This window comes from Osmerus eperlanus, chromosome 1 (genome assembly GCF_963692335.1).
Source record: "Osmerus eperlanus chromosome 1, fOsmEpe2.1, whole genome shotgun sequence".
Classification (NCBI taxonomy): Eukaryota; Metazoa; Chordata; class Actinopteri; order Osmeriformes; family Osmeridae; genus Osmerus; species Osmerus eperlanus.
In genome coordinates, this window is record NC_085018.1 from 16,596,411 (window position 1) to 16,619,103 (window position 22,693).

General features: G+C 41.2%; 2 protein-coding genes across 8 annotated transcripts; both read left to right on the forward strand.

Moving 5' to 3' along the window:
• The first annotated feature begins 1,716 nt into the window (after nt 1–1,716).
• cass4 (Cas scaffold protein family member 4) lies at nt 1,717–10,642 on the forward strand. Of its 2 annotated transcripts, none has more exons than XM_062464124.1 (7): nt 1,717–1,852; nt 6,368–6,727; nt 7,441–7,524; nt 7,721–7,831; nt 7,917–9,257; nt 9,406–9,489; nt 9,706–10,642. In XM_062464124.1, the coding sequence occupies exons 1-7, from the start codon at nt 1,847–1,849 to the stop codon at nt 10,120–10,122; spliced, it is 2,403 nt and encodes an 800-aa protein (XP_062320108.1). In that variant the 5' UTR covers nt 1,717–1,846; the 3' UTR covers nt 10,123–10,642. The 2 variants fall into 2 exon arrangements, with proteins under 2 accessions (XP_062320108.1, XP_062320117.1); XM_062464133.1 differs by lacking the exon at nt 1,717–1,852 and adding an exon at nt 5,308–5,690.
• A 797-nt stretch (nt 10,643–11,439) lies between these two features.
• On the forward strand, nt 11,440–22,691 carry LOC134022550 (constitutive coactivator of PPAR-gamma-like protein 1). 6 transcript variants are annotated; one of them, XM_062464145.1, is made up of 17 exons: nt 11,444–12,213; nt 13,488–13,734; nt 13,842–13,924; nt 14,261–14,389; nt 14,721–14,811; nt 15,548–15,645; nt 15,756–16,006; nt 16,149–16,236; nt 16,327–16,548; nt 16,699–16,870; nt 16,979–17,228; nt 17,462–17,576; nt 18,269–18,478; nt 18,756–18,981; nt 19,284–19,422; nt 19,774–19,870; nt 20,873–22,691. In XM_062464145.1, exons 1-17 carry the CDS (start codon nt 11,740–11,742, stop codon nt 21,179–21,181), a joined length of 3,201 nt encoding a protein of 1,066 aa, XP_062320129.1. In that variant the 5' UTR covers nt 11,444–11,739; the 3' UTR covers nt 21,182–22,691. The 6 variants fall into 6 exon arrangements, with proteins under 6 accessions (XP_062320175.1, XP_062320165.1, XP_062320155.1 ...); XM_062464154.1 differs by having other exon boundaries at nt 18,756–18,948; XM_062464181.1 differs by lacking the exon at nt 19,774–19,870 and having other exon boundaries at nt 11,442–12,213; nt 20,873–21,045.
• The last annotated feature ends 2 nt before the right edge of the window (nt 22,692–22,693 follow it).

Below are 22,693 nucleotides of genomic sequence, written 5' to 3' on the forward strand. Positions count from 1 at the left end.
CGGACCTTATAAAAAACGGTGAAATGTGAAATTAAAGTGACTGCATACATTGTTCATTGAGATGACACCAATAAAAACAACTCAGTTTTCCCATGTAGCGTATAGTGTATCTACTGTCTAAAGTCAATGATGCATTTAATCAAATGAGGCCTGAACAGTGGTAAAAAAATAAAAAATACAAAAGGAACACTTAGATTCCATAAATAAGTGTAGTAAAACATTATCAACTTCAGACAAATGTATGTTCAATAAGGAATAAGAAGTGTATTTTTCTCTCATGAAAAACTGTTACTTTACTTTGATATTATGTAACATACTGTATTGTATAACAGATTCTGTTGCAATGAAAATAATCATGGTTAGATACTTTTAGCTCCTTATCTAACTCTGAGTGTTATAACTGGACACTGGATAGGAGCAGAATCACTTCCTGCCTGGGTTGATGTCTGGGGCTTCCTACTTCTCAGCAGGGCCATAGAGAGACACAAACAGAGAAGCTGGCCACTAAGCATAGTGATTGAACACAGTGAGCTGGGCTGTACCTCCTGTTTGTGCCGAGGGGTGGTCTCCTGGTCCAACTGAGGGGGCTTAGTTAGGGCATGGCACAGGTGACAGCATGGGGACAGGGGGGTGTGTTGGAGGGGGGGGGGGGGGGGGGGATGCAGAGACAGAGAGGGAGGCCGGAGGTCCCTTAAAAAGGGGGGGGCCACATATAAAATGTGTTGTAATTCCTACACCGTTCACCTGATTTGGATGTAAATACCCTGAAATTAAAGCTGAAAGTCTGCACTTAAAGCACATCTTGATTGTTTCATTTCAAATCCATTGTGGTGGTATACAGAGCCAAAATGATGAAAATGGTGTCAATGTCCAAATATTTATGGACCTAACTGTATCTCCACTGGTCTGACACAGTGCCAAATACCTTGTGTTTACTGAAATGCACTGTGGTCTTAGACTAGGCAACACCTCTGACACCATGCATTCAGATACCACAGTTCTCATTTCTGATCATTGACGTACCATTGGGGTCAGGTATTTCCTGTAAGGGGTCTGCCATTTCACAAGAAGTATAAAAACCACAAATAACTAAGACAATTATAATATTATTTGATGTGATTAAATAAGGGCTCAACTTTTTTTCTTCTTCTAATTAACCCTGAATCACATGTATTGCAATGTTTCTACAACATTACACAGTAAATGGTGGATCAGTGTGTGAGACCATTTTGTAGTCAGTGGACCCAAACTGATTGTTCAAAGACCACTAACATCCCTCACTCTGATCTTCTCAGGCATTGGCCTTTCTCAATGTTGTCCTGGCAACAATGGCCATTGGCTTAAGAATGCATGTTTTTCTTTTAACTCCCAATGAATACATTTCCAAAAATCAACAGATAAATTCAACCCAAAAGAAAATGATAGAACATGAAGAAAGATGAGTCTGTTTTTTTTCTCGATAAACCAAATTAGTTAGTGAAAAAGAACATTTGTATTTTTGTTGTATTCTAATAACTTCATTGAAGTTCTTTGAAGAAATGGTCGGCCATGGAGAGACAGAGGTAGTTAGAAAAGGGTGGGACAAGGATGAAAAGGACTCAAGCAAAGCCAATAGGACTGCGAGAAAGTAGCTATGTCAAAGACTTTGGGTAAGCTCTCCCCGCCCCTGTGTGTAAAGAGTCTGGCTCCCAGTGACAGCTCAGAGAATGTGTGTGCTCGAGCAGGCTAATAAACCACAAAGCTCTGGCTTTACACCGAGGTTGCACACACTCCTAGTCATGACTGAGTGTCAGGATATCTGATTTGGAATATTTAGCATTTCTTACTTTGTAATCCCTATTTGGAAATGGAGGTGAGTGTTGCACCCGATGTCGACTTAATATATGATTATTCAATTCAAATAGTTCAAGAAAAATATTCAGGAAATCATTGTAAGGTTCAATGTTTTCAATTGTTATTTTATTGATTGCATTATTTTCTTTGGATTATCAGTTAAAGGAATCTTAACTTGTCTACTGTCTCTTAAGATTTCACTTTGTTGCGGTGTAAGCGACCTCTTATTTCCATGTATAGCCCCCCAACTTACAACACTCCTAAACTCTGCTGTTGTAACATGATAGTGTTGGTCCTTAGAGAGTGTGTTGCAGATTGGCGTTTATAAGCCTCATTAACACACTCCTTGAAGCTATATGAAACCAAGCTGTTGAACTATTCATTGGACCTTCAAGCTACAATATGGCTCCTTAAGTCTTCTCAGTTTGTGAAACTTGGTTGTTCTGGTAGGTCAGATGGTAGGAGTGAGGAAGAACATAATTCCTACACTTTTATGTCAGGTTTAATTGATCATTGTATTTCATATTTTAGCAAAATCTTTGGCATCTTATACATATCCTACCTAATGACATTTATTGTCATTTAGCAGATGCAGAATTCAAAGCAGATGGAATTCTCTGTCTGAACAGTTATTTTTTATTAGTATTTACCATGTCACCATTTTGTTGGTGGTTCATATTAGGCTCTATCCAGACACATATTCCCATAGATACTGATTTTACATTTATGTAAAGGTTGCAGAAGGAAGAATTTGGGGGTATTCTTCTCTCTTTATCTCTGTTTCTGTATTTCTGTCTCTTCAACCTTCCCTCTACCTCTTGCTTGCTGGTTGGTCCCAGCTGGGTTCATTCTGTCATCCTGACAGAACTGATTGGATATGGCAAGACTTGTGTGTAATACTGAGAGTTTCACTGTCACAACTGCTTGATAGAAGACGGAAGATGGTATTACACAGCTATATATTCACAGGCAATGATATAACATGAATCAACAGCATTCCATAGCACATTCATTCCAGAAGAATGAGTTATCCTAAGAACTTCATATCATTCAGAGAAACTGTGGAAAAGTGGCAGAAGCGTCATCATTATACATCCTGCAAACGCTATGCACTGGGAACTAGCCCATTTCAATGTATTCTTCTCAACAACCTTAAGCACTCACAAGCTCATTTATTAAGTACTGTATTATAAAATGTCCACACTATAGGGTGTCAGTAGATATTTCACAACTGAAAGCTGGTGTGGATAAATTGAATAATGTTCTTGACCTCCCACACAGGAAAGTTAAAATCAGCATGACTTTTCCCAAGTAGTCTGTTAACCAGTCTTGATCCATGTCCATAAAATCAGACACGAATCAGCTGCAAATGTAAACAGCTTCATCTAACTTTCCTTAAACATGCTGTGAGCTTGGGTTGGGTGGAAAGAGTTTGGTTTAAGGAGACAAAATATGGTGGCCATGATGTGCTCAGAGCTGATCAGGAAGAGGTTTAGGGCAATGACGAGTGCCTAGCCATAGACAAAAACAGAAGAGGAAGTTGAAAAGGAAGTCTACTTTTAAATAAAACCAGAGGGTGAATATAGATATGGTGCTGCATCAAGTCTCCTGCACTACAGAGTGAATCTTCTGGTGTTAGTAATCAAGCATTACTTTTCCTGGCAGGATATTGCACGATTCCTAATATCCACATCTGCCTTGTATAGTTTTATCATAACTATTTTAAGTGTGTACTATTGTTTCATATAGGAGTTTAGTTTTATTTGGTGTCTTGAGAAGTTCTTATCAGTAGTTTGGATTTTGTGTGAAATTTGACATAGTTCTCAAGAGTTCATATACAGGAAATACCAGGGCAGCTGTAAGCAGGCAAAGTCACTGCCATGGACCAGAATTAGCTTCAACCTCTTCTTCAGTTTGTTTAGATCTGAATTGGATTTTCCATGGGATACAATGAGTTTCCCTATACCTACAGTATGATGGATGTCACTGGACTAGATTGAATATTGACATAAACACACACTGTGGGAAAGTTTTTTTAATGTGAAATTTATGGGAAATCTTCCTGTCCTGGTTTGAACGGAGAACTTCATCTAAACTTCTGTTTGTGCTGCCTCTGGCTTGCATAGACCTTTCCCCACAGTTCCAACATTTAGTACAAGTGAATCACACAGCAACAGAATATGATATTTGAATGGTTAACTAAGTATCACTGTTCATCATTTTGTAGGGAAATTGTGAAATCCTTTCATTATTTTTTGTTCTGTCCAACACTCTGATTTGTATACATCTCTTTAGTATTTTTCTCAGTCTAACAAATTCCTTGCACCTATGCTGGCGTTGCCATTCCGCTGATTGACCATGAGGTGCTGACCTGACCTAGGGGTCATGACCAGGCTGTCAAAAGGTCAAAGGTCAAAGTGAGCAAGGGGGAATGGTTCCCATACTGTTTTCTACTGCCCAGAGTCTTTGGTAGAAAGAGGTGTTAGAGTGTCAATTTGTATTGTTCCATCTTTTAATGCTGGGATACCACAACCACACGTAAGATAGCAGAGCAGCATATTTAGATACCAAACTCATTGAGTTAAATGCCCATCGTTCATATTAATTGTATTATTATGATAGTCCAGGTCATGTTTATTTGCCCAAAGGGTGGAGGAGAGAGAGTATCAAAAAGAGAAGGAGAGAAAAAGAGAAAGACAGCTGTGTATCTAAAGTGCTGCAGCCAGCTGCCAGAACCTGAGCTGTACAAGCAGGCGTGTGCAGGAATCCAAAAGACTCACAGCTGAATCTGACCCCTATTTTACTGTACTGATTGATATACAAAGAAACAACACACAGTGAAGTAAACATACTTTTGTCCTGCTTAGCACGGTACATATACAACTCCAGCTCCCATATGTCCTTATACTATGCATAACATAAGTGTTTAAGAGTTCTATGTAAATATAAGTCCCACTGTGAAAACGTCTCAATTTCTGATATTTTCTCAAATGATATAAACAATTATTTCAAGCTCTGATCTAGAACTTATTTAGATATCAGATGCAAATGACTGGGAAAAGAGAAGACAGTTCTCATGCAATGTCCTTACACCACAAAACCACATTCAAAACTCCCATCTAAGCAATTTATGACAAATGTGTTTTGCTTTCACACATACGTGCCCTAACCTCAACAAGCAGCATTTGTAAAATGCAACTTAACCTATATGTTCTGACTAAAATCGTGGAAGTTGTAGTCTTTGAAATGTGGTTCTTCTATATGTGCACAAATTGTTTGAAATGTACACACACAATAGCATTTACCTAAAGACTACTGCTGGTGAAAAAGTTGCCTCTGTCTGACACTTTTTACATGATGCTTTGAGCTACGTGATAGAACTGCAATGTGACCATAGTGCCACAGTTCCGCAGACTTTACAGGGGAGTTTGCTGCACTTGATGGGGGTGTTTGGGGGTGAAAGTGGGCCTGTGTCTGCTGTGGTCAGTGTGTAGGGGCTGTGCTCTTTAGGCCTGGCAGGCCTTCTATTCAACAGGTGCAGTGTGTGTTGGGCTCTGATGGTGAATAGGCTCTTTGTTATGGAGGATTCACTGACAGAAAGAGGGCAGTACCATGTAAGGCAGTGCCAGCAGCCTGACTTATCAGCTGAGGGTTGAGGGGGGTCGAGTGTGTCTGTGCGTGGCTGTGTGAGTTTCTCTGTATGTGTGTTTGTGTGAGTATAAATGCTGTAGATACTGCTGAATGTTGGATTGGAAACATTGGATGTATGTACCATATGTATCATCTACACTCGGCTATGGATACTCACAAAAAAGTGGATAAAGGGCATTTTATTTCCAAGTGCTTAGAGCCAATAGGTGAGCCTCATAGAATTAATCTGATTAATCTAGCAAACAAGTCATCTCACTGTGTCATGCCATCAGTTCAAAGCCAGACTTGTGAAGCCGCTTCATCCTTTAACATGAATTGATTCTATTCTTACTCTTTATATGATTTCTTTTTTTTTAAATATAATATACTATGCTCTGTTTATTTTTGGAATGAAAAGGAGCATTCTCTCTGCTCCTTTTCAAATAAGATGCTTTTGGGTTTCTTGTTTCCTTTCATTTGTCTGAGGGTAATACTCACAGGAATCAAAATACAGGACATCGAATGAGACCATTTTTACTGAACACCTGTGATTACGAATGTCTATTTATGTTTAATTTAAGAATGAGACTAGAAGTGGACTCACTCCACATCTGTTCAATTGTTGTTTAACAATGAGAGGGTATAGTGAGAATTGTAAAGGGTACCCAGCCACTGAATGATTAAACAAACTCTGGTAATATTAAATTGTAAAAAGAAACTCCACAACTTAATGGAAAGCAGTGCCTAGTTTTTGTATTGTATTGTAAACTGTAATCTGGTGTGCAGAGAATATGCTCTCTGCTTGTCAGTAAGATTTGTTTTCCGTATGTCTTGCACAATGTGTTATAAATATCCTTTTGTGTGCTGTTCATGCAACCTCTTTTGTGATACTTTCCTTTTCCAGACCCTTCTTGCAAAGGCTCTGTTTGATAACGTTGCAGAGTGTCCTGATGAACTGGCATTCCGAAAGAGCGACATTGTCACAGTGATGGATCAAAATGTAGCTGGTAGCCGTGGATGGTGGAAGTGCTCATTGTATGGACGTCAAGGTCTGGCCCCTGCCAACCGGCTGCAGCTCCTACCCAAGGCGCTAAGTGCCAGTCCCCAGAATATCTATCAAATCCCAAGTGGACCCAGACTGTCCACCACATCATCTTATGAATGCATGGACAGGATCTATAAGATCCCCTCCATTCCTTTGTCCAAGAGTCCTCTCCCTTCCCCATTCAAGAACAGCACAGAAATACTGGAGGGAAACAGCAAGGTAAGGTGATTTTCTCTGTATCATAAATACTTAGCAGCAGGTTAAAAGACTATTAGAAGAGATTTTTGTTGTTGTTGCAAAAATAAACAAAAACATATGCCTAAGTTAGAAACGCCAGACATTTGTCTGACAGTTGCTCACCTAGAATGGTTGGTCCCTTTCCTTGGGAAGTGTTAACCCTCCTCATGATTAGAGAGGTAGAAAGTGGATGAAATGCAGCATTCGGAAGCCCCCGCTGGCAAAAGAGCTTACAGATGAGGACCAGAGGGCTCTCTGTGGGGACAGGCATGCAGCACTGGGCCTTTATGGGCCTGTAAAAGACGAGCAAAGACAGACTTCAGACACCACTAACGACAAACAGCAGTCAGGGCTGCCGAGGACCCCTGTATGAGAGAGGTGTCTGTGAGGGTGCCTGTTCGGCATCGGGCACACGGGGCCATTCCATATGTTGAACATTTCCTCTACTGCTGCAGGGGAGGGCTGTTCTCGTCTACAGTAGCCATCTAAGAGTCAATGAGCAGAAGGGTTTCAATTATAAAAGTGGGTTAATTGGCAAGCCTGCCTGCCTAATAGGGATGACTGGCATTCAAGGGTTTGAGAGAAAACATTATCCTCATAAAGGGGTTGAAATATTCAGTATGAGCTCAATGAGGTGGACACGTTTAAGATCAAAGTAGTAAGGGAGGAACCAATCATAGCTTCTGTTTTTACAGGCTTTGGCCCCTAGCATCCTCTCTAGTCCCAAGGGGGAGGTTTATGATGTCCCAAGCCTTGGCAGACGGGCGTCTCTGTTAACTGTGAGTCTCAGTATAAATAGTACTGATGTTCCTGCATTAGTCATCTTAGACATATCATAAGAGGTTTTTAAACGTGTACCCAGTAAAACCCTATGTTATAAAAATGTAGGTATTCAGAAGAAGACAAAATGCTGCAACATTGATTGTTATACTGAATTTCCCCTTTTTAAACCCTAAACAACATGTGTGATTACAGCAATCACCAAGGCAACCTTTGGAAAGAAAGGTCTCCCTGATTCGAACCTCAGAGTTGGAGAGGAGATTTCACACCTTGGGTATAAAGAGCGACAATTCAAGTGATTCCTATGTAAGTACCCATTTCTTTACTGTTAGGCATTCTGTCCTTCTACAATGTAATTTCTCATTCAACAAACCTTTTTTATGCTCCACAGGTATATGCAGTTCCACCTCCTGTATCCCAGGATCCTAGCTATGATATTCCTGTGCCCTCATCTACTGAAGCTCAACAGAGACTGGCAAGTGGGTACAACACCCTTCCCAACCCTCGTAAATCCGATTGGATCTATGATGTGCCCATGTCTCCTGAGAAGCCTGGTCACGAGCAGGGTTACAATGGTACCATGCCCAGCAAAGTCATGAGCCCAGCAAGGCAGCTCTACGACACTCTACCAGCACATGTCTGGCCTGTGCAAAGCCCAAGCTCTGCTCTTTCTCTCTATGATATACCAAAACCTTGCTCCAATCAAACAAGAAAGGACCAAGACACACACAGTCCACCAACAGTGATTCCAAGGGTTCCCACATATGACAAACCACCTGGACAGAAGCAGTCCAAGGACAGTGTGTATGCAGTGCCACCACAGGACCAGTCTTCCATTCGACGCCTCAGCGACTCCTACAAAGGCCACGTGCCCCTGGAGTGCCGAGGAGACACTGGTCCCAACTACGACCACTCCAGAGGGCGCATGCAGCGTGGCAGGATGGACTTGGTGTCAGCTTCTCTGCGTAACCGGCCAGGGACCAGGGGCTCACTGCTTCAGGAGGAGGAAGAGAGAAGCAGTGCTTCACACATGTCAGCGACTGACAGTCAGAGAAGTAGCACAGCCTCCAGCTCCTCCACCAGCTCCTGTGACTCCCTGGCTCTGAGCTCCTCTTCTCCAGAGCCTCTACGGGAGGTTACCCTCAGCCAGGAGGAGGCAGGCCGCAGACTTCTGGTGCTCCAGGATGCTGTGTGCAGGGCTGTTCCCAAGCTCATGGATTTTGTCAGTAGCCACTGGAGGAGCAAGGAGCACCTGGGGAAACACTTGAAGGAGATCAAGGGTGCAGCAGAGAGAATCACATGCTCTGTGACCTTCTTTCTGGACTTTGCCTTGGACCTCAAGGGCAATGCCCGCCGTCTAACTGATGCCAACCTGCAGGCCAGGCTCCACAAGCAGCTTTCCATCTTGGAAGACTCAGGTCTGATCTTGCAGCAGGCCATGAGTGATCTAAATGTGGCTGGATGGCCTCTGGATACTCTTTCCCAAGACCCAGGACAAGCTCAGACACCTGATCCGCTCGAGCGCTTTGTCATGGTGGCCCGTACTGTGCCAGAGGATGTCAAGCGACTGGTGTCCATCCTCAATGCTAATGGGAAGCTTCTTTTCAGGTCTGTGCCAAGAGAACCATACAATCCCAATTCCACAATTTCACCAGAAACAAAGAAGTGTCACAATGAGAGTGAACAAGTGGATGATCTCGTGGAAGATGAAAATGATTATGTTCAATTACAGGTATATTTTCTTTTACCAACTAGTAGAACTTGTTTGGACTTGTAGTCACTTGCAAATAATCAATTAATTATTTGATTGATTTGCTTTGATTGACTTCCAACACAGTTTGTATTTTAACCTCATTATTTTTTACTTCCTTTCTTCACAGACTAAAACAGAGTTTGAAAAACAACAGAAAAAAGCACAGGGGAAGCCAATGATTGAGCCGAGAGGGGGTTCCAAAAAGCCAAAGGTATAATGTCCTCCTGTCACAGTGGGTGAAGAGCCAACTTTTTAAGGGTGATACAGAAGCAAATGGTTAAAAATAGTTGTATCCATTCCTTGTAATTTAAGACAGCAGACCACTTCCTTTATATGTATTTCTCTGTGAGAGAGTTGTTGAGGAAGTGCAGAGGATGTATGACAATCTCTCACTGATTCTCTCACATTTTCCCCTTCTACCTCACAGGAGGACCAGAAACAGCCTTCCCCAGAAGCTCAGGTTGATGTGGAGGGGCCAAGAAGAGTTGTACTTCCAGAACATTGTCGTTTATATTTTGGTGCTCTACAGAAGGCCATAAGTGTGTTTGTGAACAGCCTACTAGATGGCCAGCCACCTGAGAATTTCATATCCCACAGTAAGTTGGTGATCATGGTGGGCCAAAGACTAGTGGACACCCTGTGCAGGGAGGCCCACAGTGGAGAGACTAGCCAGAGCCTGCTGTGTCAGTGCAACCACCTGTGTGCACTCCTTAAACAGCTGGCTATGGCCACCAAGAAGGCTGCTTTGCACTTCCCAGACACAACAGCCCTAGATGAAGCCCAGAACTTTGCAAAGGAGCTGGCCCAACAAGCACAGCACTTTCGGAAATCGCTTGACATCTGAAAGTGCACTGTGAACTGCTGTCTCATGGTCTCAGTAAGCCACTGGTATTCTAAACAAAAGCTATCTTTTTTTCTGGTTTGATAGCTAAATTCAACCACTGTTGTCTATAAACTTCCCTGACCAAAATATTTGATATATTTTAATTATTTCTATAAATATATTTAAAAATGAAAATATTGTTCTGTGTTGAAAGGAAATGCTACAAGACATCTACATAAAATGGTTTTAAAAGAGGTTTGTAGTGACTAGTTATATTATATTGGTAAATGTAACAATACACATATCATCTGTGATAAAAGATCAGCATATCAGATGAAGCCAAATCGAATTTTACTTAGGCACAATGTTAGTAAACATAATGTGTAATTATGTAATTGATTTCTGTATATTTTAATGTTATTACAGCAATTAATGTATATTAATGTTTTTATTTGTGTTTTTTATATCAAACCTTTGTTTCACCACCAATATTTGATTTAAGATGTTGTTTTTTGTATCCCAATATGCTGAATGATTGCAATTGAATTTAGAATACAAACACATTCATACTATTATGAATAAAAGCTTTTTAAGGACATCAATTGCTTCAGATTTTTTCCACAAAAGATTGAACATTACGTTTACATAATATTAACCATAATAACACCATTATGTCTTACTTTGCCTAAGAATGATTGAAATTTCATTTTGAGTTTCAAACGCATACACCAACAGGCGAGACGTAAGTATATAGTGCTATGCTGCCCCCTGTTGGTATGTTCTTCAGTTTATTTTTCTAGGTGTTAAGTGTCTAATTGAATGATACCAGTCATCATTTGATCAATCCTGTTACACGTATAATTATTATCCTTGTTCTATCTTCTCTATTCTGAAGTGTCAGGTGTCAGAAGACACGCATAGTTTTACATGTCATTACCATTCTTTAAACAGCATACAGGTCAGTTTGTTTTCACTGATTTTATTACTTCAATGTAGCCTATTAATCTGGTTATATGACACACTCATTTTCAGAACAATTCTCATTATAGAGGATTGTAAGTCATGATCCTCATAATAGGCCTACATAATCATTAAAAGCCCTTAACTCATAAGGTGAAATGTTGCTCCTTTGTCTAGCAACGCTACATTGGTAGTGGAGATTGTTGATACATGGTTTCACTGTAGTACGCATCATACCATAATTTGACAATAGAGCAATAGATGACACAATGATATAGCATTATAATCGCTGCGCTCTCATAGTGAGATGCAACCGTTTTTCCTACGCCCGATGTAACGCACTGACTCCTCCTTCTCTGAGCACAGTACGTGCCCTTGCGTCGCTATGCTTCTTTCTCTGCACACTAGACAGACGCACATCCAGAGACATGGCTCCGTGAGACGGCACATGGCGGCCAGCAGCCATGAACCAAAAAACAACTCACCAAAAACAGTTAATGCATTAGTAGCAACTTGATTTCGTTTATTTTGGATATAACTATTCAAACTACTGCAATATCCATAGAACTGGTTTACTGACAACGGAAGAGGTGTATTGTAACCCCCTGTTTTCTTCTGCTTTTACGCGTCTACACTTTTAAAGTCGTTTTAATAGCAATTTCTCATTTGAATACAATCATGGGTGTGCAAGGTTTCCAAGAATACATTGAAAAGCATTGCCCAAATGCTGTGGTGCCGGTGGAGCTTCAGAAGCTAGCTCGGGGGAGCCTGGTTGGAGGTGGCAGACAGAGACCACCTCAAAGTCCGCTGAGGTTGCTTGTGGATGCTGAAAATTGTCTACACCGGCTCTATGGTGGGTTTTACACCGACTGGGTGAGCGGAGGCCAGTGGAACCACATGCTCGGTTACCTGGCTGCTTTAGCCAAGGCCTGCTTCAACGGCAACATTGAGCTCCTGGTATGCTTCAATGGCGCCCTGGAGAAAGACCGTCTTCACGAATGGGTCAAACGACAGGTGAATGAAAGACAGACAGCGCAGCAGATTGTCAGCCACGTCCAGAATAAGGGAACTCCACCCCCGAAGGTCTGGTTTCTCCCTCCCGTATGCATGGCCCACTGCATCCGACTGGCACTCCTCAGGTTCCACATCGGGGTAAGTTAGCTTGTTAGCTAGCACTGCCAGCTAACCTTAGTGTCATTACCAGTAATTTAGTAACTACTTTGCCAACAAAACTGACCTTAATTACACAGTTAACTAGCTGCTATCAACACACCAATTCGACATGTTACACTAACTACATTGTCAAAAGTTTGCAGTTGTGCAGCTTGCTTTCAAGTCACACGTTACTGGTCTTGAGTTTTAGTTGGCTAAGTGGATGGCTAGCTAGCAACCTGTCTGAAAAGAACCTGTCTGGTAGATCTTGAATTTCTTGTGCTTGAAAGCCGCCCATTAATTTGCTTGTCAACTCTTGAAATAAAGTTGGTTATAATTGGCCATTTAAATCCTAACGTATGCACATATCATTTAGATAACAGTTGTTAAATAATCTAACAAATTGGATCTCAAGATTAAAATATTTAGAAGGCTATCAAACTGTTTTATAGTATTGTCATTGCCTCCATCTTTGCCAGGTCCATCAAAAAGGAGGAGAGCTAAGATTTTTTTTAAGTACAGTAGGAGTATGTATTGAGTGTCTTTGACATTAACGTGTGAAAAGTAGGCACAGCTCGAATCAATGCATTACAGAATCCAGCAGTAAACACCTCCAATGAATGCTGGGAATTGGATCTTCTGTGAGAATGTTCATAAGAGGAGTTGCACTGGTACTGCTGTTAGTCCCACCTTTGCACTGCTCCTATAGGCTACACAGCAGAGGCTCTGATTTCAGAGTACAGAGAGAAATAGCCCTACCATTGGCTGTACACTGAAATCACATGTCACTTGTACTGTTTAGTGTGAGCCAAAGCCAACAGGCCTATGCCAACTTTTACGTTACGGCCCTCTTCGAAAATGGAAATGGCACCGGGATGATTAGAGAAACAAGGCTCAACCATTGAGCTACAGTGTTCAGAAAACAAAGCCTAAAATGTCCAGTCACCTTGTTTGTGTTGGACAGCCTACTTTCCGCTTATAGTTTATTTGCCCTTGGCTCGTTTTTACTGTTCAAAATTCAGTTATCAGTCTCCCTTGTTTTTTTTCAAGGCTAGTACTTTTAGGGCCAGTGCACATATAGTTATCTTCTTGTAAGATGCTGTGTATTCCTCAAATTACATAATACAATCTGTTGAACTATAATGACCTAAGTAGTCTATAATCCTAAATGAATTCCAAAGCTTCCCGTGATTGAGCATATTTTCAAGAGCATATTTTCTATGTGATTTTGAAATGTTGTATACAGGCAATTCAACATTGTTGTCATTTTTCAGGTTGTCCAGAGCATCGAAGACCACCACCTGGAAGTGATCACCTTATGCAGGGAGAATGGGTTCCATGGCCTAGTGGCGTATGATTCTGACTATGCCCTGTGCAACATCCCCTACTACTTCAGTGCCCATGCCCTCAAACTGAGTCGCAACGGCAAAAGCCTCACCACCAGCCAGTACTTGATGCACGAAGTGGCAAAGCAGCTTGATTTGAATCCAAATCGATTTGTCATCTTTGCATCACTTTTAGGTTGGTAACAGAGATATTGTCAGTCACTAGCCAAATAAATGACCTACAAACAACTATCCTAGTTCATCATATTAGTTTTTCATGAGTACATTGCTTCTTGGTTACAGGTAATCACATACTGCCTGATGAAGACTTGGCTGCCTTTCACTGGAGTTTACTTGGTCCAGAGCATCCATTAGCATCGTTGAAGGTAAACTGTCAATGAATGATTGTGTGTCATGATGTTTTTCTAGTGAAGCACAAATCTAATGTTTCATTGCAAATTACTATTTACAAACGTCTCTTCCACTGAGGCCTCTTAACTGAGTCTTAATGTTGTCTGGCAGGCAGTTGTTTGTTTAGACATGGAGCCAAAGTGAAGGAAATCCATGTATTTTCCCATTGTATGTCGCTCTATTTCCGACTTTGAAGATGTTCCATAAGAACTACATATTTTGATTGTTCACAGGAAGTCCAGTAAATGTATTTGTAATTGTTCATATTCAGTTTTATAATAGATGACAATAAATTGTCATCTGTTCAATAGGTGCGTGCCCACCAACTAGTGCTCCCCCCTTGTGATGTGGTGATCAAAGCAGTGGCTGAGTATGTCCGCAACATGCAAGACATAACTGACCTGGAAGCCATAGCAAAGGACATTTTCAAGCATTCACAGGTATTTCAACTGCACAGCAAGAATGCACATGCTTTTTTACTGTGACTAGCAAATATTTGGTTGCTGAGTTTCAAGTTTGCTCCAAAACCCTTTCAAAAACATTATTTATAAAGAAAATGAGAATACCATTGTGGCACATAGTCAGCAGTATCTTGGTTTTGGCAGTTCTATACTTTGATTTACGCAAATACATCTTGGAACATTCTGACTTTCGTAACAATTACCCTTGTAGACATGAAGCCAGTTGTCTGGTTTGATCTAAGCCTGCTGCTTAGTTTTGTTGACATGGTTTCCACTGACAATAGGTGTATCATTGTTTTTCTTATTTCAGTCAAGAACAGATGACAAAGTTGTCCGCTTCAAGAAGGCAGTGGAGTACTACTCTGCAGCCAGCAAACCCCCTCAGTTCTCTCCTTATTTAGGTAACTTCAAAGGTCACTTTGTCTTACGAAGTCATGCTTGACATAAAAACTTGACATCAAAAGCAAAGCGATACAAAAGCTAGTGGTGAATCATGGGGGATGAGTAGAAATCCCATGTCTCCTCATGTTTGAATCATTCAACTGGATGAAATGTATCTCTGTAATTTACCATAAGCCAGTCTACACTTGTTATGCCTCTCCTTGCATTCAGTGTCTGTCCACAACAATATATTTTGCACCTATTCTGTTCAGCTCAGCTATATCTATCTCTTTGATAACTTGCCTTAAAATATGCTGTTGTATCAGTCAAATAGACAGAGCCGGAGAGCTCTCAGTAATGTGAGAAATGTTCCCACTTGCCTCAGACCTTGTGTCCACTCTGGAATGGCTGCTATGTCCTGCGCATACAAATAGGCTGCTTTAGAAAGGCTTGCATAGCCACTACAAGTTTGGGAAAACTCATTTATGGTCTGTTTATGAATGGTCTGTTTATGAATGGTCTAATGACCCAAAAGGCACACTGGATTATAGTTTGACTCTTTCTCTAACCATCCTTAGTTAGGTTGTATGTCTTTTTGATTAAATCATCCTAAATATTTCTGAAGGTGCTCAGTATGCTTCAGTATTCTGGCAGGCTCCCCAGTAGTGGCTCCACTGTCAGTAGAGGTACTATAAAGGCTTGATGTAGTGCCATGCTGTCTGACTCTCCCTGTTGCATCTCGATTTCCACTCTTAGTCAGACCAAATCAGATTGGAGTGCCTGCAACAGTGCCACAATATGCACCTCCACAAATGCTCAACATTCCACAGGCTCACTTGCTCGTGAAACCTGGGGTGAGTAGTCCCTTTCTCCACACAGCCCTTGTGTCATGTGAAAATGTCATATTTGAGTTCAATCCAGAGCTGTGATTGAGATGATATCATGGCTTGTTATGTGGGTCCAGGTCCAGCATGCCTACCCAACCCCATTGGTGGAGCCTGCCCTAGCTTTGGACTCAGTGGAGAAAGGTGTCCCAGATCAGAACAGCTTCAGCAACATTCCTCATGAAGGGAAGCACACACCGTTGTATGAGAGGTCATCTCCCATCAACCCCGCTCAGGGCAGCAGCCCCAACAACAGTGACCCTGCGTTCTTCAACACCTCCTCCACTTCCTCCTCTTCTGAGAATGAGGAGAGCACAGGCACCACTGCCAAGTGTGTATAACACGTCACCTTAAAAATATCTTTCTGCGACTGACATTTACATTAATTCAAACACATGGAAATCAAACTTTGTATCAACAAAACTTTTCATCCCCCATTCAGAGTAAATTGTAAGTATTTTCTGTTTCGGTAGTCATGTAATTGACCATAAAGGAGGATGGGACAAATCTGCAAATGAATCTGAGAACACAGTAGTGGGTGACCTGGGGGACCAAACAAGTGTAAGTTGAGCGATGCAACCCTCTTGAATTTAAACACGCTACTCTTTCTCACTATAAACTCATCCAGATGTTGTCTTCCCTCCCTCCCAGGCTGACCTCAAGCTGACCTCCCACATTAGTCCAGGGTTGGAGGTGGGGGGTCATCATAGCCTCAGTGCCCAGATTCCATCCCTTCTTTCAATGCCAACCAGGAACCACATGGACATCACTACCCCGCCTCTTCCTGTGGTGGCCCCAGAGGTGCTTCGGGTTGCTGAGCACAGACACAAGAAGGGTCTCATGTACCCTTACATCTACCATGTTCTCACCAAGGTCAGGAGATCCTGCTAGTCCAGAGACACACTGACAACTTTTGTTTTTGATACTGAGATGACAGGGGGATGGACTCTTCTTTGCTAGCTAGGCTTCCTTGCTTCCCCTACTCAACATTGCAGTACTTTGGTAACATGTCTTTCATTGCAGGGTGAAATTAAGATATCTGTCACCATTGAGGATGAAGCTAACAAAGACCTGCCTTCAGCGGTGCAGCTGTTCCGGCCTATCCGCCAATGTGTTTACGGAGTGCTCTTCAGTCTGGCGGAGGCTAAAAAGAAGGCCCAAAGGGTAGCCATGAAGAGAAACCGCCTCCCTGAGTGTGGGTAGTATTTTATTTAAGCAAACCTAAATTTACCTATTACCTATCATAAATGTCACTATTTTTGGGTCGTTGCTTAGGTTTTAACCTCATATCCCTTCTCTGTAGATCCTCCGGTGATCGTCAAAGAGTGGGCAGCATACAAGGGAAAGTCTCCCCATACCCCAGAGCTGGTGGAGGCCCTGCCTTTCCGGGAGTGGACCTGCCCAAACTTGAAGAAGCTCTGGCTGGGGAAGGCCGTGGAGGACAAGAACCGCAGGATGAGGGCCTTCCTGGCCTGCATGCGCTCTGACACCCCGGCCATGCTGAACCCTGCCAACGTTCCTACCCCCCTCATGGTGCTCTGCTGTGTGCTCCGGTGAGTGGGGAACAGTAGCTGGAGACCTCATGCACCTACACAGATGGGCTTCATCCCATTTGGACAAATGTATGGCCTGTATGATGTCTTAACATGAGGCCAATAAATGACTTGGTTACAATGATTTCGTTTTTAACGGAAGGGCCTCAGTAATAGACAACTTAAGAAAAGATAGTTAATTTAAGATCAGTTCCTGCATTTTGTAATATTTCACTGTTTGTGTTTTGCTTCAGGTTTATGTTACAATGGCCAGGAGTAAGAATTTTGCGTCGTAACGAACTTGACGCTTTCCTAGCCCAAGCACTTTCTCCTAAACTATATGAACCTGACCAGCTGCAGGAACTGAAGGTGATTTCGTAGTGATATGATATGAGGCGTGTCCTGAAAACGTCTGGTGGCAGTCTACCAAAACGGATTTGGCAGTAACCTATTCAATCATGTTAAGACTGGGTTATTTTGTTTGTTACTATGGCCTCAAAATCAGAGGTTGGGCTGGTAAGCTGCTGACAGTTATACTTTTGTTTCACAGGACACTCCTCATATTGTTGTGGCAAGAAAATGTGTACAGCAAAGCATACAAATGTTTTGCACAAGCATGTTTTCATTAGCTCAGCAGGAAAAGATGTCTGTTAGTGACAGGGGTGTTTGTACGCGTGGATGGTTTACTGACACACCAGTATTGTTTTCCCAATGTATTGAGATTCTCATTTATGTTGAGACTATTTCATGATGGCTGGACTTGGTTGTAAACCATCCACACGAGCTGTGCACTTTGGCGCTAGTAGTCTGTATGTCAGCCTGTCTGTTCTATGCTCTGTAGCAGATTGACTGTGTACTGTAGGTCTCTCTCCTGCTGGCTTTGTGTGTTGGCTGGATTAGGTTGTCAGCTACTATATGTCTGCAGACTGAGTGAATGGGCTTACGCTGGCTTACGCTGCTCAGTGCTGTGCTGCTCTTCGATTAGAATGCTCTGGATGGGGTAAGAGGTGGTAGGTTCTCTCATTGGATTGTCTTTTATTTCTGGACGTTTGTATTTACAGATTGACAACCTGGACCCTCGAGGTATCCAACTGTCTGCTCTGTTTATGAGCGGGGTGGACATGGCTCTGTTTGCCAATGACGTGTGTGGCCAGCCCATTCCATGGGAGCATTGCTGTCCATGGATGTATTTTGATGGCAAGCTGCTTCAGAGTAAACTTATCAGAGCTAACCGGGACAAGGCCCCTCTCATCGACCTCTGTGATGGTCAGGTAGTTCTACCCAAACCAAACAGCCAAAAGTGACATGTTCTCACCTTGCATACAGTTAGCCTTCTGTTTTCTTTAATATTAATAATCATATTCATCTTTCATATCTTGGAGTATTGATGTGTAAAACACCATGAAATGATGGCAGTACTTTCTGCATTGTGTCTAAAGTGAAAAGATAATTCTGCTTGTTTTGGTAAGGTTGAGGTCATTTGACAGCCTTTGTGAATAAAGATATAAGTCCTAAAGTGACTTTCACTTTTCCTTCTCTTCCCTGTAGGCTGAGCTGGTTGCCAAGGTGGAGAAGATGCGTCAGAGTATCTTGGAGGGTCTGAACTTTACTCGCCCACCTCATCCTCTTCCTTTTCCTCCCCCACCACCACCCCATGGCATGCCTTTCTACCCCCCTCCCAACTCCTTCTACCCCCCACCACCAATGCTGCCGCCTCAGGGGCGAGGCAGAGGAATGCCTGGTAAGGGACCAATGACTGGAGAAATTACAACCAGTAGGTAGTAACTTGTTATATACCAGTTGATGATGATGACACTTAACGGTCAATGTAAACATTTAGCTATGTTTTACACCTACTGAGAGTGAAGTAGGATGCAGATGATTTATATGTTGTCCCATGCACTTTGAAGAATACATATGTAAAATGTAAAGTGTGTTTGACAGAATCTGGATTAACTCCTGAAAACAACATTATATGGTTATTTATGGCATTTTACACATGGATATGTTCATGTATTACATCCATATGAAGGGTGAAATGACACAAAACACGTGTCATTTCACCCTTCAAACCAGGACTTCAAGCCATGTCCTCACAAGGTGGAAAGCTGGAGATTGCTGGCACTGTAGTGGGCCAGTGGGCAGGGAGCCGCCGTGGGCGTGGCAGGGGTACCTTTCCCATCCAGGTGGTGTCTGTTGGAGGATCAAACAGAGGGTAAGATTTATCATCTTAAATAAAGCAACAATACTTGTATTTTTGTGCTGTAATTGGGTATTGAAATTAGCATGAGATACGTTTTTGTGGGAATGGAAAGTGCCTGGGATCTTTTATTTTATCTCATGATACCAAAACTTAAATTAACACTATATTAATTATTTGGACAGGTAGATTTAAAAAAGGATTTTAACAATCCAGAACTTATTTAATGTTTATGCAGATTTTCACTTTAAAATCTTCTGTGAATATATTAAAACATTGGTGGAGCAATTAAAACATGGCTTGACAGCAAAGCTAAATTGTTTGTGCAAATTAGCTTTGATTGCTGCTAATTTTATGTTTCTTTAGTCGTCCAAGAGGTGTGATTTCAACTCCTGTCTTCAGGACTTTTGGTAGAGGAGCCAAATACTATGGCAGAGGCTTCAAGAGTCAGGGAACATACCAGGTGAGGTGTTGAAAAGATGTGAGCACATTTACATTACATTTACATTTAGTCATTTAGCAGACGCTCTTATCCAGAGCGACTTACAGTAAGTACAGGGACATTCTCCCCGAGGCAAGTAGGGTGAAGTGCCTTGCCCAAGGACACAACGTCATTTTTTTGGCACGGCCGGGGAATCGAACTGGCAACCTTCAGATTACTAGCCCGTTTCCCTCACCGCTCAGCCACCTGACTCCCCAGGTTCCCACATTTCAATAGGAAATAAATGAAATTCAATAGGAAATAGGAAATAAATGAAATAAATGAATGTGAATGTTTCAAAATATGTAGTATGTGTTATTCTTGTGCAATACAGCGAAAGAGTGGATACAGCTTGTGCCCTATGTTTAATTACAGTGTAATGACACTATACAAAGTCATTGTTTCAGCTTTCACTATGGGGTGACTGAACATCCCATTCTCTTAGCAGATCTTTATGCAGTTTAAAGCCCTCTAATTAACTTCCAAATTGCTGCTAACCTTTTTGTTCCCTCAGTGGACCCAGCTTTTTTTAATCTCTTAAGTGTTCATATGATCATAAGTTTTTTTTTAATCAGTTATGGATGGAATTTTTATATCATTTTATTTTTTTTGTAAATGCATCTAAATGCATCACTTTGTTACTGTCAAGTACTTTTAATCAAAGGGTTATACTAGATGAAATTATGAAGCATCATGACATTAACTCCTAGATAATAGTGTTTAACTTTAATGGCATTGGAGGTATAAGGTGTTGTAATGTGCAATTAGGTTTTTTCATTGGGGGGGGGCATTACAGCTTCATTAATGATAGTGACAGTATGAGAGAGACAGGAACAGCGGGAGAGAGAGAGGGGATGACATGCAGAAAATTTCCTGGGCTGGAATCGAACCTGTTTACCTAGTTATCCAATGGGATGCCCTGCAATTAGCTTTTAACAGCAGTTGACATCAGAATTTCCTAATCAGAAATGTTTCTTATTCTAGAACAAGCCTGCATATGCTTCATCTGTGAATGAGGTGGTGAAGGAGAGAAATAAGCCCAAACCTGAAGAAGCCAAATCACCTCCAGTGTCACCAGAAGGTTCCGCCACAGAGAATGGTATGGATGGTAAAGAGACTGACCAGCTGAACGGAATGAAAGTAGAAAGCAGGGCTCTCAACAAACCTGAAAGTGCCTTTAGCAGTGACTCCAAGATGTGCAATACTAATCCTCATTTACATGCACTAAACCTAGACAGTGGTTGCCACAGAGACGAAGTTCTTGGCTCCACTGTCTTAAAAACAGAAGAGTAAACCTATTTTTATAGAGAAGGTAAAGGATGAAAAGGGGGTATAGGGTTCGGAATATCTGGAAAGATGGAAAGCCTACAGTCAATGTAAAACATTTTTCCTTTAAGGAAGAGAAAATGAGGACAAGAAATTTGAATCCCTCTGATGTTAGCAAGTAAAACCTGAACAATGACAATTTCTTGGTCAAAATAAGTCTGCCAGTATGAAATACTACTAGCATAAGGAGTAAATGCAGTTCACTCCCTCATCACTGATATATACATATCTCAAACTGGTTATGAGAGTGTTTTATTTCCTTTTCTTGAAATACAGAAGCCTCAAGATGCTTTTATTTGGCTGTCTTTTAGTTCTTATAGGTTGAGATACTATTCCAGTACTTGGCATCATATATTTGCCATTGTAATTGATTTTGTGTTGTCACGGTAAATGCTTTTTGAAAATTAAACTCACATGAAAAGAGAGAAGCGCAGAAACACATTTCTCACATGGGTCATCATTGTGAGTTTTGTGTTGCAAATATGCTGAGTTATTTTAGAAATTAAGTAACTGTAGTTGATTTAAATCCTGCAGCATAAATTCTAATGTGCTCACAACAGTTCATGATATACTTAAGCTACATAAGTAATATTTCAAGAAACGGTTATAAAATTGCAGAGATGCATACAATCCTGATGCTCTGTCAAAATTAGTGATCAACATGATTTTTTGATTCAGATGTAGAAAACTAGTACTACTGTTTCAGCTAAACTGTCTGCATGGTTCACAATCTTAAAAGGAGTGTAGTTATTGCATGTAGTCCTTTTTCTTCCATTCTTACCAGTACTGTGCCCATTGCAAATTCAAAAGAATGTCTAAGAATCAGTAATAGTCCTTTAAAAGATGTTAACTGTTTGTCAGTAACTGATTTGCTCTAACCTTCAGTTTTTGTGATATTGACATTTGTTTCATTTACTCAACAAAAAAAACTACAAAATTATCTAGTCACTGTTGAATATTGTTAACCCTGGTGTACTCATTACTATATTCATTGTTCTCTGTTGCTGTTTTTGCATTCCCATTAGTAAAGCATCTCTGGAAAAATGAAAACCCTCTTATAAAAAGCTTTAATCAGAAATACCCCCTTTTGTTGCTGAAAACAAGTTTGCAAAATGCTTGACCTTCCCATTGAGATTTTAGCATAAATAAGTAATTCTATAATCATTTTGATGTTTCTTTAGTGTTTTAAAACTTTGTGTACTTCTAAACCAGAATCATTAATTAACTTTTCCATGTAATTCTCATGAAGATTTTCATCACTCATTAGTGATCAGAAATATGGTGTATTCCTCAGTCCCCTGCCCGCAATAGCTATAAATAGGTTACCTTGATGTAAGTTGAGCGGAGTTACTTTTTAACTCATTGGTTGTAAAAGAATGAACTACTGTTGGGTTTGATGGATTGTGGTGTGGGTTTTTTTCGAAGGCAATTGAATGCAACTTACAATGCTTAATAAAAGTATATTCTTTTAGTATAATC

Bases quoted from the DNA above. Each gene is read 5' to 3' on its own strand.
- cass4 (XM_062464124.1), top strand. The intron at 9,258-9,405 runs GTATATTTTCTT...CTTTCTTCACAG, and splicing joins ATGATTATGTTCAATTACAG to ACTAAAACAGAGTTTGAAAA. The intron at 9,490-9,705 runs GTATAATGTCCT...TCTACCTCACAG, and splicing joins GGGGTTCCAAAAAGCCAAAG to GAGGACCAGAAACAGCCTTC.
- LOC134022550 (XM_062464145.1), top strand. From the start codon at position 11,740: ATGGGTGTGCAAGGTTTCCAAGAATACATTGAAAAGCATTGCCCAAAT. The intron at 12,214-13,487 runs GTAAGTTAGCTT...GTCATTTTTCAG, and splicing joins TCCTCAGGTTCCACATCGGG to GTTGTCCAGAGCATCGAAGA. The intron at 19,871-20,872 runs GTGAGGTGTTGA...TTCTTATTCTAG, and splicing joins AGAGTCAGGGAACATACCAG to AACAAGCCTGCATATGCTTC.